General features: G+C 46.9%; 1 protein-coding gene across 1 annotated transcript in view; it reads left to right on the top strand.

Annotated features, from left to right (window-relative positions):
* The window catches only part of PLCD4 (phospholipase C delta 4), an 88278-nt gene that overhangs the window by 24783 nt on the left and 41787 nt on the right, over positions 1-21708 (top strand). The window contains exons 3-5 of the mRNA XM_029605108.1: positions 11530-11758; positions 20271-20400; positions 20860-21091. Coding sequence (XP_029460968.1) covers positions 11530-11758; positions 20271-20400; positions 20860-21091 — 591 coding nt within the window. The remainder of the gene's footprint in view (positions 1-11529; positions 11759-20270; positions 20401-20859; positions 21092-21708) is intronic.

Below are 21708 nucleotides of genomic sequence, written 5' to 3'. Positions count from 1 at the left end.
TAATGTGAGTTACTCCCAGGACTCAGGACCCCTGCACAGTGCCAGCAGTGTCTCGGTAATGTGAGTTACTCCCAGGACTCAGGACCCCTGCACAGTGCCAGCGGTGTCTCGGTAATGTGAGTTACTCCCAGGACTCAGGACCCCTGCACAGTGCCAGCGGTGTCTCGGTAATGTGAGTTACTCCCAGGACTCAGGACCCCTGCACAGTGCCAGCGGTGTCTCGGTAATGTGAGTTACTCCCAGGACTCAGGACCACTGCACAGTGCCAGCGATGTCTCAGTAATGTGAGTTACTCCCAGGACTCAGGACCCCTGCACAGTGCCAGCGGTGTCTCGGTAATGTGAGTTACTCCCAGGACTCAGGACCCCTGCACAGTGCCAGCGGTGTCTCAGTAATGTGAGTTACTCCCAGGACTCAGGACCCCTGCACAGTGCCAGCGGTGTCTCAGTAATGTGAGTTACTCCCAGGACTCAGGACCCCTGCACAGTGCCAGCGGTGTCTCAGTAATGTGAGTTACTCCCAGGACTCAGGACCCCTGCACAGTGCCAGCGATGTCTCAGTAATGTGAGTTACTCCCAGGACTCAGGACCCCTACACAGTGCCAGTGATGTCTCAGTAATGTGAGTTACTCCCAGGACTCAGGACCCCTGCACAGTGCCAGCGGTGTCTCAGTAATGTGAGTTACTCCCAGGACTCAGGACTCCTGCACAGTGCCAGCGATGTCTCAGTAATGTGAGTTACTCCCAGGACTCAGGACCCCTGCACAGTGCCAGCGGTGTCTCGGTAATGTGAGTTACTCCCAGGACTCAGGACCCCTGCACAGTGCCAGCGGTGTCTCCGTAATGTGAGTTACTCCCAGGACTCAGGACCCCTGCACAGTGCCAGCGGTGTCTCAGTAATGTGAGTTACTCCCAAGACTCAGGACCCCTGCACAGTGCCAGCGGTGTCTCAGTAATGTGAGTTACTCCCAGGACTCAGGACCCCTGCACAGAGCCAGCGGTGTCTCAGTAATGTGAGTTACTCCCAGGACTCAGGACCCCTGCACAGTGCCAGCGATGTCTCAGTAATGTGAGTTACTCCCAAGACTCAGGACCCCTGCACAGTGCCAGCGGTGTCTCAGTAATGTGAGTTACTCCCAGGACTCAGGACCCCTGCACAGTGCCAGCGGTGTCTCAGTAATGTGAGTTACTCCCAGGACTCAGGTCCCCTGCACAGTGCCAGCGATGTCTCAGTAATGTGAGTTACTCCCAGGACTCAGGTCCCCTGCACAGTGCCAGCGATGTCTCAGTAATGTGAGTTACTCCCAGGACTCAGGACCCCTGCACAGTGCCAGCGGTGTCTCAGTAATGTGAGTTACTCCCAGGACTCAGGACCCCTGCACAGTGCCAGCGGTGTCTCAGTAATGTGAGTTACTCCCAGGACTCAGGACCCCTGCACAGTGCCAGCGGTGTCTCAGTAATGTGAGTTACTCCCAGGACTCAGGACCCCTGCACAGTGCCAGCGGTGTCTCAGTAATGTGAGTTACTCCCAGGACTCAGGACCCCTGCACAGTGCCAGTGATGTCTCAGTAATGTGAGTTACTCCCAGGACTCAGGACCCCTGCACAGTGCCAGCGATGTCTCAGTAATGTGAGTTACTCCCAGGACTCAGGACCCCTGCACAGTGCCAGCGGTGTCTCAGTAATGTGAGTTACTCCCAGGACTCAGGACCCCTGCACAGTGCCAGCGATGTCTCAGTAATGTGAGTTACTCCCAGGACTCAGGACCCCTGCACAGTGCCAGCGGTGTCTCAGTAATGTGAGTTACTCCCAGGACTCAGGACCCCTGCACAGTGCCAGCGGTGTCTCAGTAATGTGAGTTACTCCCAGGACTCAGGACCCCTGCACAGTGCCAGTGATGTCTCAGTAATGTGAGTTACTCCCAGGACTCAGGACCCCTGCACAGTGCCAGCGATGTCTCAGTAATGTGAGTTACTCCCAGGACTCAGGACCCCTGCACAGTGCCAGCGGTGTCTCAGTAATGTGAGTTACTCCCAGGACTCAGGACCCCTGCACAGTGCCAGCGGTGTCTCAGTAATGTGAGTTACTCCCAGGACTCAGGACCCCTGCACAGTGCCAGTGATGTCTCAGTAATGTGAGTTACTCCCAGGACTCAGGACCCCTGCACAGTGCCAGCGGTGTCTCAGTAATGTGAGTTACTCCCGGACTCAGGACCCCTGCACAGTGCCAGCGGTGTCTCAGTAATGTGAGTTACTCCCAGGACTCAGGACCCCTGCACAGTGCCAGCGGTGTCTCAGTAATGTGAGTTACTCCCAGGACTCAGGACCCCTGCACAGTGCCAGCGGTGTCTCAGTAATGTGAGTTACTCCCAGGACTCAGGACCCCTGCACAGTGCCAGCGGTGTCTCAGTAATGTGAGTTAGTCCCAGGACTCAGGACCCCTGCAAGGTGCCAGCGGTGTCTCAGTAATGTGAGTTACTCCCAGGACTCAGGACCCCTGCACAGTGCCAGCGGTGTCTCAGTAATGTGAGTTACTCCCAGGACTCAGGACCCCTGCACAGTGCCAGCGGTGTCTCGGTAATGTGAGTTACTCCCAGGACTCAGGACCCCTGCACAGTGCCAGCGCTGTCTCGGTAATGTGAGTTACTCCCAGGACTCAGGACCCCTGCACAGTGCCAGCGGTGTCTCAGTAATGTGAGTTTACTCCCAGGACTCAGGTCCCCTGCACAGTGCCAGCGGTGTCTCAGTAATGTGAGTTACTCCCAGGACTCAGGACCCCTGCACAGTGCCAGCGGTGTCTCAGTAATGTGAGTTACTCCCAGGACTCAGGACCCCTGCACAGTGCCAGCGGTGTCTCAGTAATGTGAGTTACTCCCAGGACTCAGGACCCCTGCACAGTGCCAGCGGTGTCTCAGTAATGTGAGTTACTCCCAGGACTCAGGACCCCTGCACAGTGCCAGCGGTGTCTCAGTAATGTGAGTTACTCCCAGGACTCAGGACCCCTGCAAGGTGCCAGCGGTGTCTCAGTAATGTGAGTTACTCCCAGGACTCAGGACCCCTGCACAGTGCCAGCGGTGTCTCAGTAATGTGAGTTACTCCCAGGACTCAGGACCCCTGCACAGTGCCAGCGGTGTCTCGGTAATGTGAGTTACTCCCAGGACTCAGGACCCCTGCACAGTGCCAGCGGTGTCTCGGTAATGTGAGTTACTCCCAGGACTCAGGACCCCTGCACAGTGCCAGCGGTGTCTCGGTAATGTGAGTTACTCCCAGGACTCAGGACCACTGCACAGTGCCAGCGATGTCTCAGTAATGTGAGTTACTCCCAGGACTCAGGACCCCTGCACAGTGCCAGCGGTGTCTCAGTAATGTGAGTTACTCCCAGGACTCAGGTCCCCTGCACAGTGCCAGCGATGTCTCAGTAATGTGAGTTACTCCCAGGACTCAGGACCCCTGCACAGTGCCAGCGGTGTCTCAGTAATGTGAGTTACTCCCAGGACTCAGGACCCCTGCACAGTGCCAGCGATGTCTCAGTAATATGAGTTACTCCCAGGACTCAGGACCCCTGCAGAGTGCCAGCGGTGTCTCAGTAATGTGAGTTACTCCCAGGACTCAAGACCCCTGCACAGTGCCAGCGGTGTCTCAGTAATGTGAGTTACTCCCAGGACTCAGGACCCCTGCACAGTGCCAGCAGTGTCTCAGTAATGTGAGTTACTCCCAGGACTCAGGACCCCTGCACAGTGCCAGCGGTGTCTCAGTAATGTGAGTTACTCCCAGGACTCAGGACCCCTGCACAGTGCCAGCGGTGTCTCAGTAATGTGAGTTACTCCCAGGACTCAGGACCCCTGCACAGTGCCAGCGGTGTCTCGGTAATGTGAGTTACTCCCAGGACTCAGGACCCCTGCACAGTGCCACCGATGTCTCAGTAATGTGAGTTACTCCCAGGACTCAGGACCCCTGCACAGTGCCAGTGGTGTCTCAGTAATGTGAGTTACTCCCAGGACTCAGGACCCCTGCACAGTGCCAGCGGTGTCTCAGTAATGTGAGTTACTCCCAGGACTCAGGACCCCTGCACAGTGCCAGCGATGTCTCAGTAATGTGAGTTACTCCCAGGACTCAGGACCCCTGCACAGTGCCAGCGGTGTCTCAGTAATGTGAGTTACTCCCAGGACTCAGGACCCCTGCACAGTGCCAGCGATGTCTCAGTAATATGAGTTACTCCCAGGACTCAGGACCCCTGCACAGTGCCAGCGGTGTCTCAGTAATGTGAGTTACTCCCAGGACTCAGGACCCCTGCACAGTGCCAGTGGTGTCTCAGTAATGTGAGTTACTCCCAAGACTCAGGACCCCTGCACAGTGCCAGCGGTGTCTCAGTAATGTGAGTTACTCCCAGGCCTCGAGACTCCTGCACAGTGCCAGTAATTTAGAGCAGCAGAAGCAATCTGCTTAAGTAGTGTGAGATCATTGCCAGAGTCACAGGGTCACTGCTGGCTCGTGATGACAGAGAAGGGTTCTGGCACTGAGTGGGTAAAACCATCCATTAGTGGAAATACAGGAATGCTGAATAATTCATTCCCCACTTCCCTTCCCCCTCTCATTCCCTCTCTCTCCTCCTCTCCGACTTTCACTCTTTTGTTATCAATACTGAACAGCACAAACTGAGCGTGTTCGGTGGGGGTTTCCAGAGCAGGACTCCTCTTCCTGAAATCTATCTATTGGATATATCTGTGCCACTCTCTACGGCATCTGTATATCTGCAGTACATCTACCAGCTGTCTGGCTGTGTCCTTGTCTGTCTGCCCTGCTGTCTATGCATAATCTGTCCCAGCCCTGTGTGATGGTCATGGCCAATCATGCTGGAAATCATCTCATTCCTGGGGCTTTCAGGGGCTCCTGATGATAGAGTTTGGGTTTTGGGGTTGTGGGAGTGTAAATTAGTAAGAAACCAATGCTTTACATTTTCAATCAGATTTATATACTGTTTGTTTCTACAAAGTCATGATTCAGCAAAACATTTCAGATTGACCAATCACAGTTTCACGCCTGCATTTAACTTCAACAACAGGTCTTACCTTATTATTAGTCAACAGGTCAGCATGGCCTAAGTTCTAATTACAATTATCTACATTCATCTACAGGCACAGCACATTTTGTTACTGATAAGAAAGGATCATTCATCCTTCTGTCTATTTTCTACTAATTATAATTATCCATTATCTTGTCCATGGAGCCAAAACGTCTAAGAGTACAGCCTTGAGCAAACTTGTAATACAGCTTTATTTTTTTATTACAGTCTAAAATAATACAATCTATCTTTATTCATAGCAAGCATAGTAACAATCAGAAAAGAATATTATAAGCTGAATTGGACTGTATTGGATAGAGAGATACAATAAAGGTTTTAATCTCGTCACAAGGACACAACTGCAGAAGGAGCAAGCAGAAGATTAGATGTAAACTTGCAGTAGCTCTCTTTAGTCCTAAAAATATCTCAGTAGACATCGGGCCACTTGAAGGAGATCATTCAAAGGAGCAAGGACCCTTTGGCTCACCCCATAAGCAGTGACCTGCCAGTGGTGACCGCTCCCGCTGTTCCAGCTTTTCCCTCAGCTGCCGGCTTGATGTCACTGGTACGTAGGTCCTTAATGTCTGAGTCCCAGAAAGCAGAGAAGAGGGAGCCGCAAGCTGAAAACATTGCACCCCCCTGTGGATAAAGGCGAGCTGGCCAATAGCGTGCATCTGGATTGTCAGAAAGCATTTGACAAAGGTCTTCATGAGAGAGCCCTAGAAAACTGAAGAGTCACGGATGGGAAAGCAGTGTCCTAGCAGAGGCCTGGTAACGTTTCGCGTGAGCTCCTCGGCACGCAGCAGCAGCTTTCCTTTACATGCCTGCGCTATAATAGCCCAGAGCTCGGTTCACTTAAAACTGCACGTGTAGCCTGGTTTTGCTCGCACTCTTACACAAACTGGCGAAAGGCGTTTTGGGAGGTGGAGTTAGAGCAGAGTTTGGACTCAGGTGCAGCTTACACCCTCGATAAAGCAGGTGGGCCCTTGTTTGCACATTTTCAAAGCAAATTTATGCACATAAGTCTGCATAGAAAATTCATAGTAAAATGTGTGCATAAAAAGTACGAGCAGAGCTATAGATTTGGGCACTTATTTGGCTAAATTCTAGGCAGTTAATAAGTTAGCTGGCTAGAATTTATCCAGATTAGTTAGAAGCTTTTAGGGTTCATAACTGGAAGGAATTGAGTTAGGCAGCTGAGGATGATATTGAATTAGCTGGCTAAATTACAGAGTCATTCATCAAAATGTGTTAGGCCCCTTACGCCACCACGCATGTGTTATTTATCGCACGCAAGATGCAGATTTTTAGTCATAGGAGAGGAGTTTGGGCAGGGTTTATGAAAATGAGGGGACTCGAGTTTTGGGGCCAGTTTTACATGCACAATCGGAGGTACGTACAGCCCAGTACACATCAGTGAGGATTGGATGTGATTTGGAGTGAGGAAAGGACGCAGAGATGAGATCTGTGTAATGTTCTCTCGCCCTAGCTTGATAGTACCCAGGTAGAGAATGCATCAAGCTAGGGCGAGAGCACATTGTAGAAATCTCATCTTTTTCTACCTTCCCTCACTCCAAATCACATCAAACCTTCCGTGATGTGCACTGTGCTGCTGGTACGTCTGACTGGCATATAAAACTGGCCCCAGAACCCATATCCACCACCAAAACCTCACCTTCAGTTACTAGATGACCCTCCTATAGTGGTATAAACAGTTGATTACTATGACCCCTCTCCTCATAAAGAGTTTCTCTCTCTCTCTTCCTCTCTCACTCTCCCTCTCTCAGCAGCCCAGAACAAGGAAATGCCTGACTGGGCACTTCTCAGCCCACAAATTAGAAATATGACAGGGCATGATAAATTTAACCCACATTGCAGTAAAATACCTATGCAAAGCACTAAAATAGCACAAGTTGTGGTAAGTGAAAGGTTTCCCTAACCATGCCCCTTTCCTATGGAACATGTATAGCATTTCGATGAATCTAGGTCCAAGCCAGCCAAGTCTAGTTGGGCCAAAGAGCTGTCCTTAATTAGCCGACTAACTTTAAGATAGCAATAGTACAGCTACACTATTGGATATAACTCCACAATTAGCTGGAGCTGCTATCCAGGCAGAGACTGAATATGGACCTCATCGTTATCAGAAGAAGATCATTTGGCTGCTGCTGTGATGGATGAATCCTTGGAAGGTGAAACGTAGCCAGTGAGTGAGTGAGTGCTGTTTTTCCCGATGGGGGCTTCAGAGGGGACGTGTCTGGAGGACAATGTGGTTCTGATGCCAGGGAATAGCTGGGAGGGAGGTCGGCATTATACAGGTCTGCGGGGCTCTATCATTGCTTCACCAGATTCCCTTGGTATCCATGGATGGAGATCTCACTCCAGCGCAATCGTTCTCTCTGAAGCCGAGTGTGGCTACAGGTTTGACACGGGCCCGGCATCCTGCTGACTTATATATGGAAACGTTGTGGAGCACAGCGTTACCCACGAAGTGGCAGCCCGCATCTAATCCTAAGAGAATTTATCTTACCAGATCACATTAACACTGTCTCTTCTCAGGAGTCTCCATTTGATGTTCTACTCTCTGCATTTAGCAAGCTGGAAGCCTGGGTGGCAAAATTAGATCTTCAGCCTGACGCTGTGGTCAAGTCTGAACAAGAGATATAGCAATATGTGAGTGTGCTGCTAATAAAATAAAAAGATGTGACGTCATTACAGCGGAGGCTTCAGCTCTCCATGAAACGTGTGATGCATGGCAATGCACTGCAAGCTAGAAATCTCAGGCAATGCTGAAAGATCTACATCTGTACAGGCGATTACGGTTTCAGATTTATTTGAAGGGAATCTTTCAAGTTCCTGAGTTGGCTTTACTATATTTATTACCAGAGCATTCTGCCTACATAGGATGAGCAATAGGGGAGGAAGTGAGCCTGGTAAGGAGCATGCAAAGGTCTCTAGCTTGGCAGCTAAAGCCACTGTCTTACAGACACTACTTGAATCTGATCAGGAATGCTTGTTTGGTTTGGTTTGGTTTTTTCCCAATGGTGATAAAATGTTTCTTGGGCACACTATTTGTATGTATCCAGATGTTTCTAGAGAGACGTTTTGGCTTTAGGACCTCGGGTTATTGCGTAGGGAGCTCTCTTGTTCCTTAATTGGCTTGGTTGTGAGTTTTATTTTATTCAGATCAGCTGCAATCTTTCGTTGAGTGTCACTATCAGGCTGATTTCCCATTCTCTGTGGAGGGAGGATTGGCTTTGCTTTCCTGTCCAGGAGGATGTTCATTTTTGTGTGGATTTTTTTTTTTTTTTTTTGCTTTTCATTTTCTTTTTTTGTCCAAGTCGTGGGCTGTTTTTGTGCACGGAGGATAGCGTATTTTGGGTTTGCATGGCAGAGGAGGGTAGTCAGCTGTAAGACCTACAAATGGAAGCTTCTCAGACAGAGCTACGGGGAGCGTGTTGTTGGGATACAGCGAATGAGGCTGGGGATACAGGATCCTACTTGCAGTGTCGGGGCAGGTGGTAGTAACCCCCAGTATGCACTTGGAAGAGGAAGCTCTTCCAAACCTCTTGACACCAACGAGCCTTGAGCAGGCGGTGCCAGTAAGCATCACCAGCAACATGGGTTAAGGCGACGCAGACCCGGGAGGACGTTGAAAGATCATCCAAATATGAAACCAGGTAACGGAGGAGAGGAGCACAAGATATAAAAGAGGACACAGTGTAGGCACTTGTGGGAATTGCATCAGAAACTGCCACAGGGGACATCGTAGAAAGGACAGATCTTGGCTGACCGCTCAACCATGGAGAAGGGTGTTGGAGGACTGAGAGCAAAAGGTCCTGCAAGGGGTTAACATTCCCTGGCTGCGACACCTGACCCTGCGTAGGGAGGGGTGGGATTGTGGTGGCTACCTAGACAGCATGTGGCCTGTACCAGGGAGTCCAAATCTCCCTCCTTCTCCCATCCTGGTCACACCAGTGCAACCCCTCTGTTCAGAACCACGAATCCATGTGCATAGATCATGTGTGTTATCTTCCTCTCCCAGTTTCCCAAGTAAAGAATCCTCGCATGCCGCCACTGAAGAGTCCCGAGTTATTTCTACATCACAGTAAGAGGTTCTCGTAGAGATTTGGGAGTCCCCACTGCACACACACACACAGCTTTCACCTTGAATAATTAGATTGGGCCTACACAGAGGACCAGGGCGATTCTGGGGAGGAATCTTGGGAACACAGGGTTCAGTGTGATACCTGGGATTTAACATCAACAGTAGAGTTAGAAATGAGGGACACGATAATAAAGTGACTCTCCCCAGGGTCACACAGAGAGTCAGTGACAGAGCTGGGATTAGACCTGAGCCACAGGGAGATAAAGTGACTCACCACAAGGTCACACAGAGAGTCAGTGGCAGAGCTGGGATTAGAACTGAGGTACAGGGAGATAAAGTGACTCACCACAAGGTCACACAGAGAGTCAGTGGCAGAGCTGGGATTAGAACTGAGGTACAGGGAGATAAAGTGACTCACCCCAGGGTCACACAGAGAGTCAGTGACAGAGCTGGGATTAGAGCTGAGGCAGAAGGAGATAAAGTGACTCACCCCAGGGTCACACAGAGAGTCAGTGACAGAGCTGGGATTAGAACTGAGGCACAGGGAGATAAAGTGACGCACCCCAGGGTCACACAGAGAGTCAGTGTCAGAGCTAGGATTAGAACTGAGGCACAGGGAGATAAAGTGACTCACCCCGGGGTCACACAGAGAGTCAGTGACAGAGCTGGGATTAGAGCTGAGGCACAGGGAGATAAAGTGACTCACCCCAGGGTCACACAGAGAGTCAGTGACAGAGCTGGGATTAGAGCTGAGGCAGAGGGAGATAAAGTGACTCACCCCAGGGTCACACAGAGAGTCAGTGACAGAGCTGGGATTAGAACTGAGGCACAGGGAGATAAGGTGACTCACCCCAGGGTCACACAGAGAGTCAGTGACAGAGCTGGGATTAGAACTGAGGCAGAGGGAGATAAAGTGACTCACCCCAGTGTCACACAGAGAGTCAGTGACAGAGCTGGGATTAGAACTGAGGCAGAGGGAGATAAAGTGACTCACCCCAGGGTCACACAGAGAGTCAGTGACAGAGCTGGGATTAGAACTGAGGCAGAGGGAGATAAAGTGACTCACCCCAGGGTCACACAGAGAGTCAGTGACAGAGCTGGGATTAGAACTGAGGCACAGAGAGATAAGGTGACTCACCCCAGGGTCACACAGAGAGTCAGTGACAGAGCTGGGATTAGAACTGAGGCACAGGGAGATAAGGTGACTCATCCCAGGGTCACACAGAGAGTCAGTGCCAGGACTGGGATTAGAACTGAGACACAGGGAGATAAAGTGACTCACCCCAGTGTCACACAGAGAGTCAGTGACAGAGCTGGGATTAGAACTGAGGCACAGGGAGATAAAATGACTCACCCCAGGGTCACACAGAGAGTCAGTGACAGAGCTGGGATTAGAACTGAGGCAGAGGGAGATAAAGTGACTCACCCCAGGGTCACACAGAGAGTCAGTGACAGAGCTGGGATTAGAACTGAGGCACAGAGAGATAAGGTGACTCACCCCAGGGTCACACAGAGAGTCAGTGACAGAGCTGGGATTAGAACTGAGACACAGGGAGATAAAGTGACTCACCCCAGTGTCACACAGAGAGTCAGTGACAGAGCTGGGATTAGAACTGAGGCACAGGGAGATAAGGTGACTCACCCCAGGGTCACACAGTGATTCAGTGCCAGGACTGGGATTAGAACTGAGACACAGGGAGCTAAAGTGACTCACCCCAGGGTCACACAGAGAGTCAGTGACAGAGCTGGGATTAGAACTGAGGCACAGGGAGATAAGGTGACTCATCCCAGGGTCACACAGAGAGTCAGTGCCAGGACTTGGATTAGAACTGAGAAGCAGGGAGATAAAGTGACTCATCCCAGGGTCACACAGAGAGTCAGTGACAGAGCTGGGATTAGAGCTGAGGCACAGGGAGATAAAGTGACTCATCCCAGGGTCACACAGAGAGTCAGTGCCAGGACTGGGATTAGAACTGAGAAGCAGGGAGATAAAGTGACTCATCCCAGGGCACACAGAGAGTCAGTGGCAGAATCAAGATTGAAACTGAGGCACAGGGAGATAAGGTGACTCATCCCAGGGTCACACAGAGAGTCAGTGCCAGGACTGGGATTAGAACTGAGAAGCAGGGAGATAAAGTGACTCATCCCAGGGCACACAGAGAGTCAGTGACAGAGCTGGGATTAGAACTGAGAAGCAGGGAGATAAAGTGACTCATCCCAGGGCACACAGAGAGTCAGTGGCAGAATCAAGATTGAAACTGAGGCACAGGGAGACAGGTCACACAGTTACTGGAGTGCTTGCAGTAGCTTCATGGGAAGACAGGGTGATGTTGTAATTGGTGCTGATGTGATTTTTCCCTGCCAGTTTCCATCAGTGACATTGAAGCTGTGCGTGAGGGCCATCAATCTGAGGTGCTGCAGAGTATTGCTGATGAATTCCCAGCCGAACGCTGCTTCACCATCGTCTTCTGTGGCCGGCGAGGCAACCTGGACCTGATCGCTAACTCCACCGAGGAGGCAGAGGGGTGGGTGCGGGGACTGCGCAAACTCATCGAGACCGTGACAAACATGGACCAGAAAGAAATAATAGACCAATATCCTTTTCCCCTAAATCATCAGCCATGAAATGGAAGGTCTCAGACTGACACAGGGATAGGGTCACGCCATGGGTTTCATTATAAGGGACACGAGAAAAACCTTCCCTTCAACATCAGGGTCAGACAAACTGATAGAGCATGGAAAAAAGAAACTTGTACAGCCGCTGCCCATGCTGTACCTGTTCTGAGCTACGGCTGTGTGTGTTTGTGTGTATGTGTGTGTGTGTGTGTGTGAGAGAGTGTGTGTGTGTATGTGTGTGTGTGTGTTTGTGAGTAGGTGTGTGCGAGTGTGTATGTGTGTGTGTGTATGTGTGTATGTGTGTGTGTGTATGTGTGTGTGTGTGTGTGTGTGAGAGAGAGTGTGTGTGTATGTGTGTGTGTGTGTATATGTATGCGTGTGTGTGTATGTGTGTGTGTGTATGTGCGAGTGTGTATGTGTGTGTATGTGAGTGTGTATGGGTGTATGTATGTGTGTGTGAGTGCGTATGTGTGTGTGAGTGTGTATGTGTGAGTGTGTATGTGTGTGTGTATGTGTGTGTGTATGTGTGTATGAGTGTGTATGTGTGCCTATGTGTGTGTATGTGTGTGTGTGTGTGTATGTATGTGTGTGTGAGTGTGTGTGCGTGTGAGTGTGTATGTGTGTGAGTGTCTATGTGTGTGTATGTGTGTCTATGTGTGTGTGTGTATGTGTGTGTGTGTGTGTGCGTGTGTATGTATGTGTGTGTGAGTGTGTGTGCGTGTGAGTGTGTATGTGTGTGAGTGTCTATGTGTGTGTATGTGTGTCTATGTGTGTGTGTGTATGTGTGTGTGTATGTGTCTGTGTGTCTGTGTCTATGTATGTGTGTGTGTGTGTGAGGGAAGCTTGCACTGTCACTACCCATGCTGTACCTCTTCTGTGCTACAGCAGTGTGTCTCTGTGTATGTCTGTGTGTGTATATATGTGTGTGTGGGTATGTGTGTGTGTGTCTGTGTGTATGTCTATGTGTGTGTGTGTATGTGTGTGTGTATATGTGTGTGTGTATGTCTGTGTGTGTGTGTATGTGTCTGTGTGTATGTCTGTGTCTGTGTATATGTGTGTGTGTGTGTGTGTGTGTGTGAGGGTGTGTGTGTGTGTGTGTGTATGTGTGTGTGTGTGTGTGTGTGTATGTATGTATGTGTGTGTGTGTGTGTGAAGGAAGGTTGCACTGCTGCTGCCCTGCTAACCCTATTCCTTGGATGGGGCAGGTTGGAAACTCTGCTGTACATAACCTTATGGGGTTGCAGAAGATTATGAGCCCAATCTCTGGAGGCCAGAATGGCAGACACACAGGTCGGTAGAGGAGACAAACAAGGAAAAAGTAGTAAGATCCCGACTCCAGTCAGTCAGCCCTTCTACTGCCTTGGAGGAGCAAGATCACCTGGGAGGAGAGCATCACCTTGGTTTAGCAAGAAGTGATCCTGTAGCTAGGACCTGCTCTCCAGGTGATACCATATCCTTTCGCAGCAAGGATGGCTTTCCATGGGCTTGTGCCTAGGAGGGAAGGGTTAGGACACTCTAATCATTAGGAATGTGAAGAGTTGTGGGGCTGATGGGTGTGAGGATCACTTGGTAACTAGCCTGCCTGCCTGGCATGAACGTGGCAGACCTCATGCCTTACCTAGCTGGGTTCAAAAAAGGTTTGGATATGGAGGAGAAGTCCATTAACGGATATGGAGGAGAAGTCCATTAACGGATATGGAGGAGAAGACCATTAACGGCTATTGATCAAGTTTACTTAGGGAATATCCACTGCTATTAATTGCATCAGTAGCATGGGATCTTCTTAGTGTTTGGGTAATTGTCAGGTTCTTGTAGCCTGGATTGGCCACTGTTGGAAACAGGATGCTGGGCTTGATGGACCCTTGGTCTGACCCAGCATGGCAATTTCTTCTTATTGTAGAGAGTGCTGGGGAGGCACTGGCTGTCGTAATACATATAGGTACCAATGACATAGAAAGGTATAGGAGGCTGGTTCTGGAAGCCAAATTTGGGATTTTAGATAGAAAGCTTAAATCCAGAACCTCTGGGTGGCATTCTCTGAAATGCTCCCTGTTCCACGCGCAGGTCCCCAGAGGCAGGCAGAGCTCCGGAGCCTCAATGCGTGGATCAGATGATAGTGTACAGAACAGAGCTTTAGATTTGGCAGGAACTAGGGCAACATTTTAGGGAAAGGGAGAGCCTGTTCCAAAATGATGGACTCCACTTTAACCAGGGTGGAACCAGGCTGCTGGCTCTATTGTTTAAAAAAGTGATAGAGCAGCTTTTAAACTAGAACATGGGGAAAGCCGACAGTCGCTCAGCAGCGCATGGTTTGGAAGGAGGGATCTTTGAAGAATACTAACAAGAGAGAGACATTAAAGCAACCTGCTAGAGAGGCTCCAATAAAGGCAAAAGTAGCCCATGTACCAGTAAAAAGCAGACTGAGTTAAAAGATTTAAAATTATCCCTGTCAACTACTAGAAATGTTGTAAATATAAATAAAAAATATACCTTGAAATGACTGTATGAAAATGCCAGAAGTGTGGAAAATAAGAATGAATAACACTGAATGAAGAGGTAGACATAATTGGCATCTCAGAGACCTGCAGGAAGAAGGATAACCAAGGGAACAGTGCATTTACACGTGCAAAACCCAATTTTAAGTGTGTAAATGTTTGTTAAAATCAGGCCATAAGAGTTTATATCAGGCATGGACATTGTTTAAAAATGCCATTTTGGAAGCCCAGACCAGATATATCCCATGCATTGAAAAAGGCAGAAGGAAGGCCAAACAACTGCTAGCAAGGTAAAACAAAAGAGTTCCTTATAGCCAAAGAACAATTTTCAAAAAATGGAAAGAGGATCAAAATGAAGAAAATAGGAAAGAGAAAAGCACTGTCAGATTAGATGCAAAACAGTGATAAGACAGGCAAAAAGAAAATTTAAAAAGAAGCTTGCTTTAAAGGCAAAATTCATAATAAAACGTTTTCAAATACATCCGAAGCAAAAATCTTGTGAGGGAGTTGGTTGGACCATTAAATGATTGAGCAATTAAAGGGGCACTTAGGGAAGACAAGGTCATAGTAGAAAGACTAAATGTATTCTTTGCTTTGATGTTTAGTGAGGAGGATTTTGAGGAGATACCCATGCCAAAAACGTATTTAATGGTGATGATTCAGAGGAACTAAAATGAATCACAATGAACCTGGAAGACGTATTAGGGTAAATTGACAAACTAAAGGGTAACAAATCACCTGGACCAGTTGGTATATACTGCAGAGTTCTGAAATAACTGAAAAATGAAATTGCAGTACTTTGTAAACTATCATTAAAATTGTCTATTGATCTGAAGGCTGGAGGAAGACTAATGAAAGCCAATATTTAAAAAGGGATCCAGAGGGGCATGGTTGCTCGGGAGCTGCCACAGGTTGGGAAACAGCTGGGAAAACAAAAAGGAGACCCAACTCCAGCTGGTTCCACACAAACAAATACTTTATTTACAAGCAGAAACAAAAGTACAGCATAAAGGCTGCTTACCTCAGGAGTCCCTTGAGTTAATAAACAATCAATTTTATGTAGTTCTGGCATAGGCTGGCTTCCTGCCTTTTCCCTGGGGACTCTTCCACTCTTCTGGGCCTTGCCTTTTTAGGCCAGGCTGCAGGGATCCTCCCTGGGCCCAGAATCCCTTGCTGGCTTGGGATTTAAGGAGGACCGGGCCAGATATCTGTGGCCAGTCCTTTAAGGTGTTCTGAGGGAGTTTCTTATAGGGATGTGCCATCGTTTTTCCCGAGTTAGGCAATGTCAATGAAATTGCCTAATTCGGAATGGTTCGGGAGAACTGAAAAATGATTGATTTTTTCCGAAATTTCGGAAAAAATTCATTTTTGAGTTAGTGCGAGCTAACCGGAATTAGTGCGTGCTAACTCTCGTTGGCGTGCGCGCTAACTCTGCCAGGTTAGTGCGCACTATCGGGAGTTAGTGCGCACTAATGGGAGTTAGCGTGCACTAACTCTCAATATTTTTATTTATTTTATTTATTTAACATTTTTCTATACCGGCATTCGTAGGACACATCATGTCGGTTTACAAGTAACTAGGAAAGGAAATTACAATGAACGGGGAAGGGGGCTAGCAGGATAATGTATAAAAGTACAGGTGAGGAGAGTCAACGAGCAGAGTTACAACTTTTGCATTCATGCTAGGGTTAGATATGCAAGTGAAATATATACAATGCTAAGGGGGCATGTGCACTTAAGAACTTAGCATATAGAACTTATTTACAGTATGAAGGAGGCAAGTGCACGTATGTACAGATAAATGCTGGTGCAGGGGGGAGGAAGAGAGGGAGGGAGCGGGAAGGGAGAGGAGAAAGGGAAAAGGAGCAGGGGGGTGTGGAGGGAAGAAACAGTGGTACAATTGAGCCAGGGTATTTTCAGGGAGTGCATACTAACCCGCAAATCGGGGCCCCCGAAAAAAAAAACCCCGAACCAAGGGAAAAACAAAATTCGTGTGGGGGGGTTGCGAAACGAAGCCCGACACGAAATCTTTACCGGAAGCGCATCTCTCGTTTCTTAAGTCCTCCTTCACAGGGTAATCTGAAAAACTGTAGACCAGTGAGCCAGATGTTGTGCTGGGAAAAATCATAGAAACTATTTTAAAGAATAAAATTGCTGAACATATGGATAAACATTGCTTAATTGGACAAAGTCAACATGGGTTTGGCCAAAGGAAGTCTTGCCTACGTTTGTTTGAAGAAATACTCAAAATTAAGACCCAGAAGTGGGAAGCAAGAGAAAATCAATATAAGAGTTATATAAGACTTGCTACCTATAATTTCTCTATGAATTAGTGGTCCACCTTCATACGATACCAAATGAAAGGTTATCGTGCTGATAAGCTCTGTTAGTTCTTCAGGGCTTTGCGAATCAGTAGGTGGCCAGGTATTGTGCTGTATAGTATAATGTTGCAGTCCAGGCAGATAAATGATTTAATCCGGTACGCAAAGTACATATCTTAAAATCCACTTGACATGAGGGTTGTTGTTGTCCGACAACGCGTGGTTTCGGGTAGAAATACCCCTTCTTCAAGGACCCGACTAGGAATGGAATGCGCAGTGGATGTAGTGTTTTTGCAAAGCGATGCTGGCCGCTATCACTAGAAAATCTTGAGTATGGCGAACGCTTGTAATTCCTGGAAAATGCAAATCCAATAACCTGCACAATGTGATAAAAAGATAGAGACTTTTTTTGTTGTAAAAAACAACTAAATTAGAGAAGCTACTGCTGTTATGGAAGGATACATGCTTATGTCGCGGTGCCCTGGTTAGGTTACTGACATCCGCAGGTGATGAAATGTCCCTTTAAAGTGATGGGAAACAAGTCTTGCCGATTCTTAAAATGAAGATTTACCAATGTTGAAAACGTTTTTTTGAAGGGCATAAATAAATATGTAGATAAAGGTGAGGCTGTTATGTAGTGGATCTGGATTTCTAGAAAGCATTTGACAAAGTCCCCCATGACAGACTCCTGAGAAAATTAAAAAGACATGGGATAGGAGACATTGTGGTCCTATTGTGGTTTGCAGACTGGTTACAAGATAGGAAACAGAGTAGGGCTAAATGGTAACTTTTCCCAATGGAGAAAAATGAATAGTGTACTGGGATTGGTGTTTTTTTAAAAATATATTTACATATGATCTAGAAAAGGGAACAATGAGCGAGGTGGTCCTTGCTGATAAAATTATTCCAAGTTGTTAAATCACAAATGGATTATGAAAACTTACAGGAGACCTTTCGAGTCTGGGAGACTGGGCATTTAAATGGCAGATGAAATTTGATGTGGGCAATCACGAAGTACTGCACATAGGGCAAAATCATCCAAACTGACATAATTTTAGGTTGCATTTTAGGAGTCACCACGCAGGTAAATGGTCTAGGCGTCATTGAGAACAATATATTGAAATCCTCTGCTCAGTGCGCAGCAGCAGCCAAGAAAGCAAACAGAATGCACGGGATTATTAGGAAAGGAACGGAGAATAAAACAGAGAATATCATAATGCCTCTGTATCACTCCATGGTGCGACCTCATCTTGTGTTCATATATCACACACAAACAGAATGCTGGGGATTATTAGGAAAGGAATGGAGAATAAAACAGAGAATATCATAATGTCTCTCTATCAATCCATGGTGCATCCTCATCTTGTGTTCATATATCATACACAAACAGAATGCTGGGGATTATTAGGAAAGGAATGGAGAATAAAACAGAGAATATCATAATGTCTCTGTATCACTCCATGGTGCATCCTCATCTTGTGTTCATATATCATACACAAACAGAATGCTGGGGATTATTAGGAAAGGACTGGAGAATAAAACAGAGAATATCATAATGTCTCTGTATCACTCCATGGTGCATCCTCATCTTGTGTTCATATATCATACACAAACAGAATGCTGGGGATTATTAGGAAAGGAATGGAGAATAAAACAGAGAATATCATAATGTCTCTGTATCACTCCATGGTGCATCCTCATCTTGTGTTCATATATCATACACAAACAGAATGCTGGGGATTATTAGGAAAGGAATGGAGAATAAAACAGAGAATGTCATAATGCCTCTGTATCACTCCATGGTGCATCCTCATCTTGTGTTCATATATCATACACAAACAGAATGCTGGGGATTATTAGGAAAGGAATGGAGAATAAAACAGAGAATATCATAATGCCTCTGTATCACTCCATGGTGCGACCTCATCTTGTGTTCATATATCATACACAAACAGAATGCTGGGGATTATTAGGAAAGGACTGGAGAATAAAACAGAGAATATCATAATGTCTCTGTATCACTCCATGGTGCATCCTCATCTTGTGTTCATATATCATACACAAACAGAATGCTGGGGATTATTAGGAAAGGAATGGAGAATAAAACAGAGAATATCATAATGTCTCTGTATCACTCCATGGTGCATCCTCATCTTGTGTTCATATATCATACACAAACAGAATGCTGGGGATTATTAGGAAAGGACTGGAGAATAAAACAGAGAATATCATAATGTCTCTGTATCACTCCATGGTGCATCCTCATCTTGTGTTCATATATCATACACAAACAGAATGCTGGGGATTATTAGGAAAGGAATGGAGAATAAAACAGAGAATATCCTAATGCCTCTGTATCACTCCATGGTGCATCCTCATCTTGTGTTCATATATCATACACAAACAGAATGCTGGGGATTATTAGGAAAGGAATGGAGAATAAAACAGAGAATATCATAATGCCTCTGTATCACTCCATGGTGCATCCTCATCTTGTGTTCATATATCATACACAAACAGAATGCTGGGGATTATTAGGAAAGGACTGGAGAATGAAACAGAGAATATCATAATGTCTCTGTATCGCTCCATGGTGCATCCTCATCTTGTGTTCATATATCATACACAAACAGAATGCTGGGGATTTTTAGGAAAGGAATGGAGAATAAAACAGAGAATATCATAATGCCTCTGTATCACTCCATGGTGAGACCTCATCCTGAGTATTGTGTGCAGTTCTGGTCACCACATCTCAAGAAAGATAGAGCAGAATTAGAAAAGGTACAGAGAAGGGAGACCAAGATGATAAAGGGGATGGAAGAATTCCCCTATGAGGAAAGGCTAAAGAGGTTAGGACTCTTCAGCTTGGAGAAGAGACGGCTGAGGGGGGATATGATAGAGGTCTATAAAATGATGAGTGGAGTGGAACGGGTAGATGCCAATTGGTTGTTTACTGTTCCAAAATATAAAAAGACGAGATGGCACTCTACCAAATTAATAAGGAGCACATTTAAAATAAATTGAAGAAAATCTTTTTTCACTCAATGCACAATTAAGCTCTGGAATTCATTGTCAGAGGATGTGGTAAAGGAAGTTAGTGCAGCTAGGTTTAAAAACGGTTTGGACAAGTTCCTAGAGGAAAAGTCTGCAAATTGTTATTAAGAAGATAGACTTGGGGAAAGCAACTACTTATCCCTGGAATAAGCAACTTGGAATCTGTCGACCTTTTGGGATCCTGCCAGGTACTTGTGCCTTGGATTAGCCACTGTTGGAAACAGGATACTGGGCTTAATGGACCCCTCGGTCTGACCCAGTTTACCAGTTCGTATGTTTTAAGATTAGGGGCTGGAGATATGTTTTTAGTCTCAGATTTGCATTCTATTTGCTGATTTTCCTAATGAAATTGTGTTTGCTTGTCTCAAGCTAAGAGAGTGTTCTCTGCTGACCCCATTGGTATCTTCACTCCCCCTGTTTGTGGACTCTCTGCAGGCTGTGAGACCTTTTATTCATGAAACATAAGAATTACTCCAAGGTTCTTCTGTTCTTCAGATTGTATTGGTCCAATAAAAGCCTGAGAAGGGTTTGGGTTTCTTCAGAACTAGCCCATCCTGGTGCAGCTTCTCCCTATGCCCTGATAAACCACTGTCCTGGTGCTTTCCTTAACGCCCTCTCACGTGGATCTGTGACTGGTTTCAGAAAGCTGATAAGAATAAGGATGGGCGGATGAACTTCAAGGAGGTCCAAGATTTGCTGAAGATGATGAACGTGGATATGAACGAGCTCCATGCCTACCGACTCTTCCAGGTGCGAGCTGTGGCAAGTCAAGATCCAAAGAGTTTACTGTCTTAGCTCGGGCAAGATTGTTGACTTGTTCAAGGTCATAGAGCGAGGAGTGCAAAGGGGAGTGAAATTAGTTATTCCGAGGTTGAGCTGTAGGTATTCCCTCATCCCTTCAATGACCCAGTACCTCTGGATCCCTGCCTCCTGCTCCTTCAATCAGAAGATTCCTGTGTTTAAGAGCCAGAATAAATTAGCAAATGACCTAGGATAATTGTAAGCTAAAATGTCTCACCTCATGACTCAAGAGGGGAGAATATCCACCAACACCATACAGGGATACTAGGTCACTGGTGACAAAGAGGGAAGCGTGCTGCGATGTATCACTGTATGTTGTATGTGTGTTTGACACCTGTACATGCCAGATATCATTGTATGTTCCTTGCATGCTTGGTGACTTTAGATGACATTTCCATGCTGTTGCAGATGGCAGATAAGTCGCAGTCGGGGACTCTGGAGGGGGAGGAGTTTGTTTTTTTTTACAAGGCTCTGACACAGCGGGATGAGGTGCTGAAGATCTTCCAGGAATTCTCCAAAGACGGCAAGAAGCTAACCCTGCTGGAGTTTATGGATTTCCTTCATCAGGAGCAGCTGGAGAGGGACAAGACAGAGGAACATGCTCTGGATCTTATAGCCAGATTTGAGCCATCAGAGACTGGTAGGAATCATACCCATAGACAGGTGTGCAATATATAGCAATAGAGACTGGTTAGAGTTATATGGTTGCAATATATACCTCCCAAGTTTTTAGGAGTCACATGGTGCTATGCACATCAATAGCAGGGATTCAGAGGAATTGCATGGGTGTAATACACACCAGTAAAGACTGGTGGTAGAGGTCTCTGGAAGTGAGCGGTATGCCAGTAGAGACCGGACAGGTGAGTAACAAGTCATCAGAGGCTGTTAGGAGTCTAAGGTATATATACAGTTTAAAGAAGTCAGCATCTCTCCATTTGTCATGATTTAATAAGTCACTTTCATGAATTTATCATGCACGGTTCTAGGGTCGTATCCCTCCTGAAGAAACCAGATGCTCTGCATGTGTGATGCCTTTAATTGGACCAACATAAGAATCACCCAATGATGATGGACTTCAAGAGTTTTGGAAAAGGGACCCAGGTGAACTTGAAAGCTCACGCACCTTTGGATAATTCTTACACTGGTTCAGTGAAAGATATCAATACCCACCCACACAGAATCCAGATTATTAAAATGTCAAGTAGAAAGATACCAAGTTTAAGGAGCCCCAAGCAGAAAGATCAGGTGGACTTGTCT

The sequence above is a fragment of the Rhinatrema bivittatum genome, chromosome 6 (genome assembly GCF_901001135.1).
Source record: "Rhinatrema bivittatum chromosome 6, aRhiBiv1.1, whole genome shotgun sequence".
NCBI lineage: Eukaryota > Metazoa > Chordata > Amphibia > Gymnophiona > Rhinatrematidae > Rhinatrema > Rhinatrema bivittatum.
Note: the sequence above shows the minus strand (reverse complement) of the source record. Positions and strands in the feature narration are given on the sequence as shown.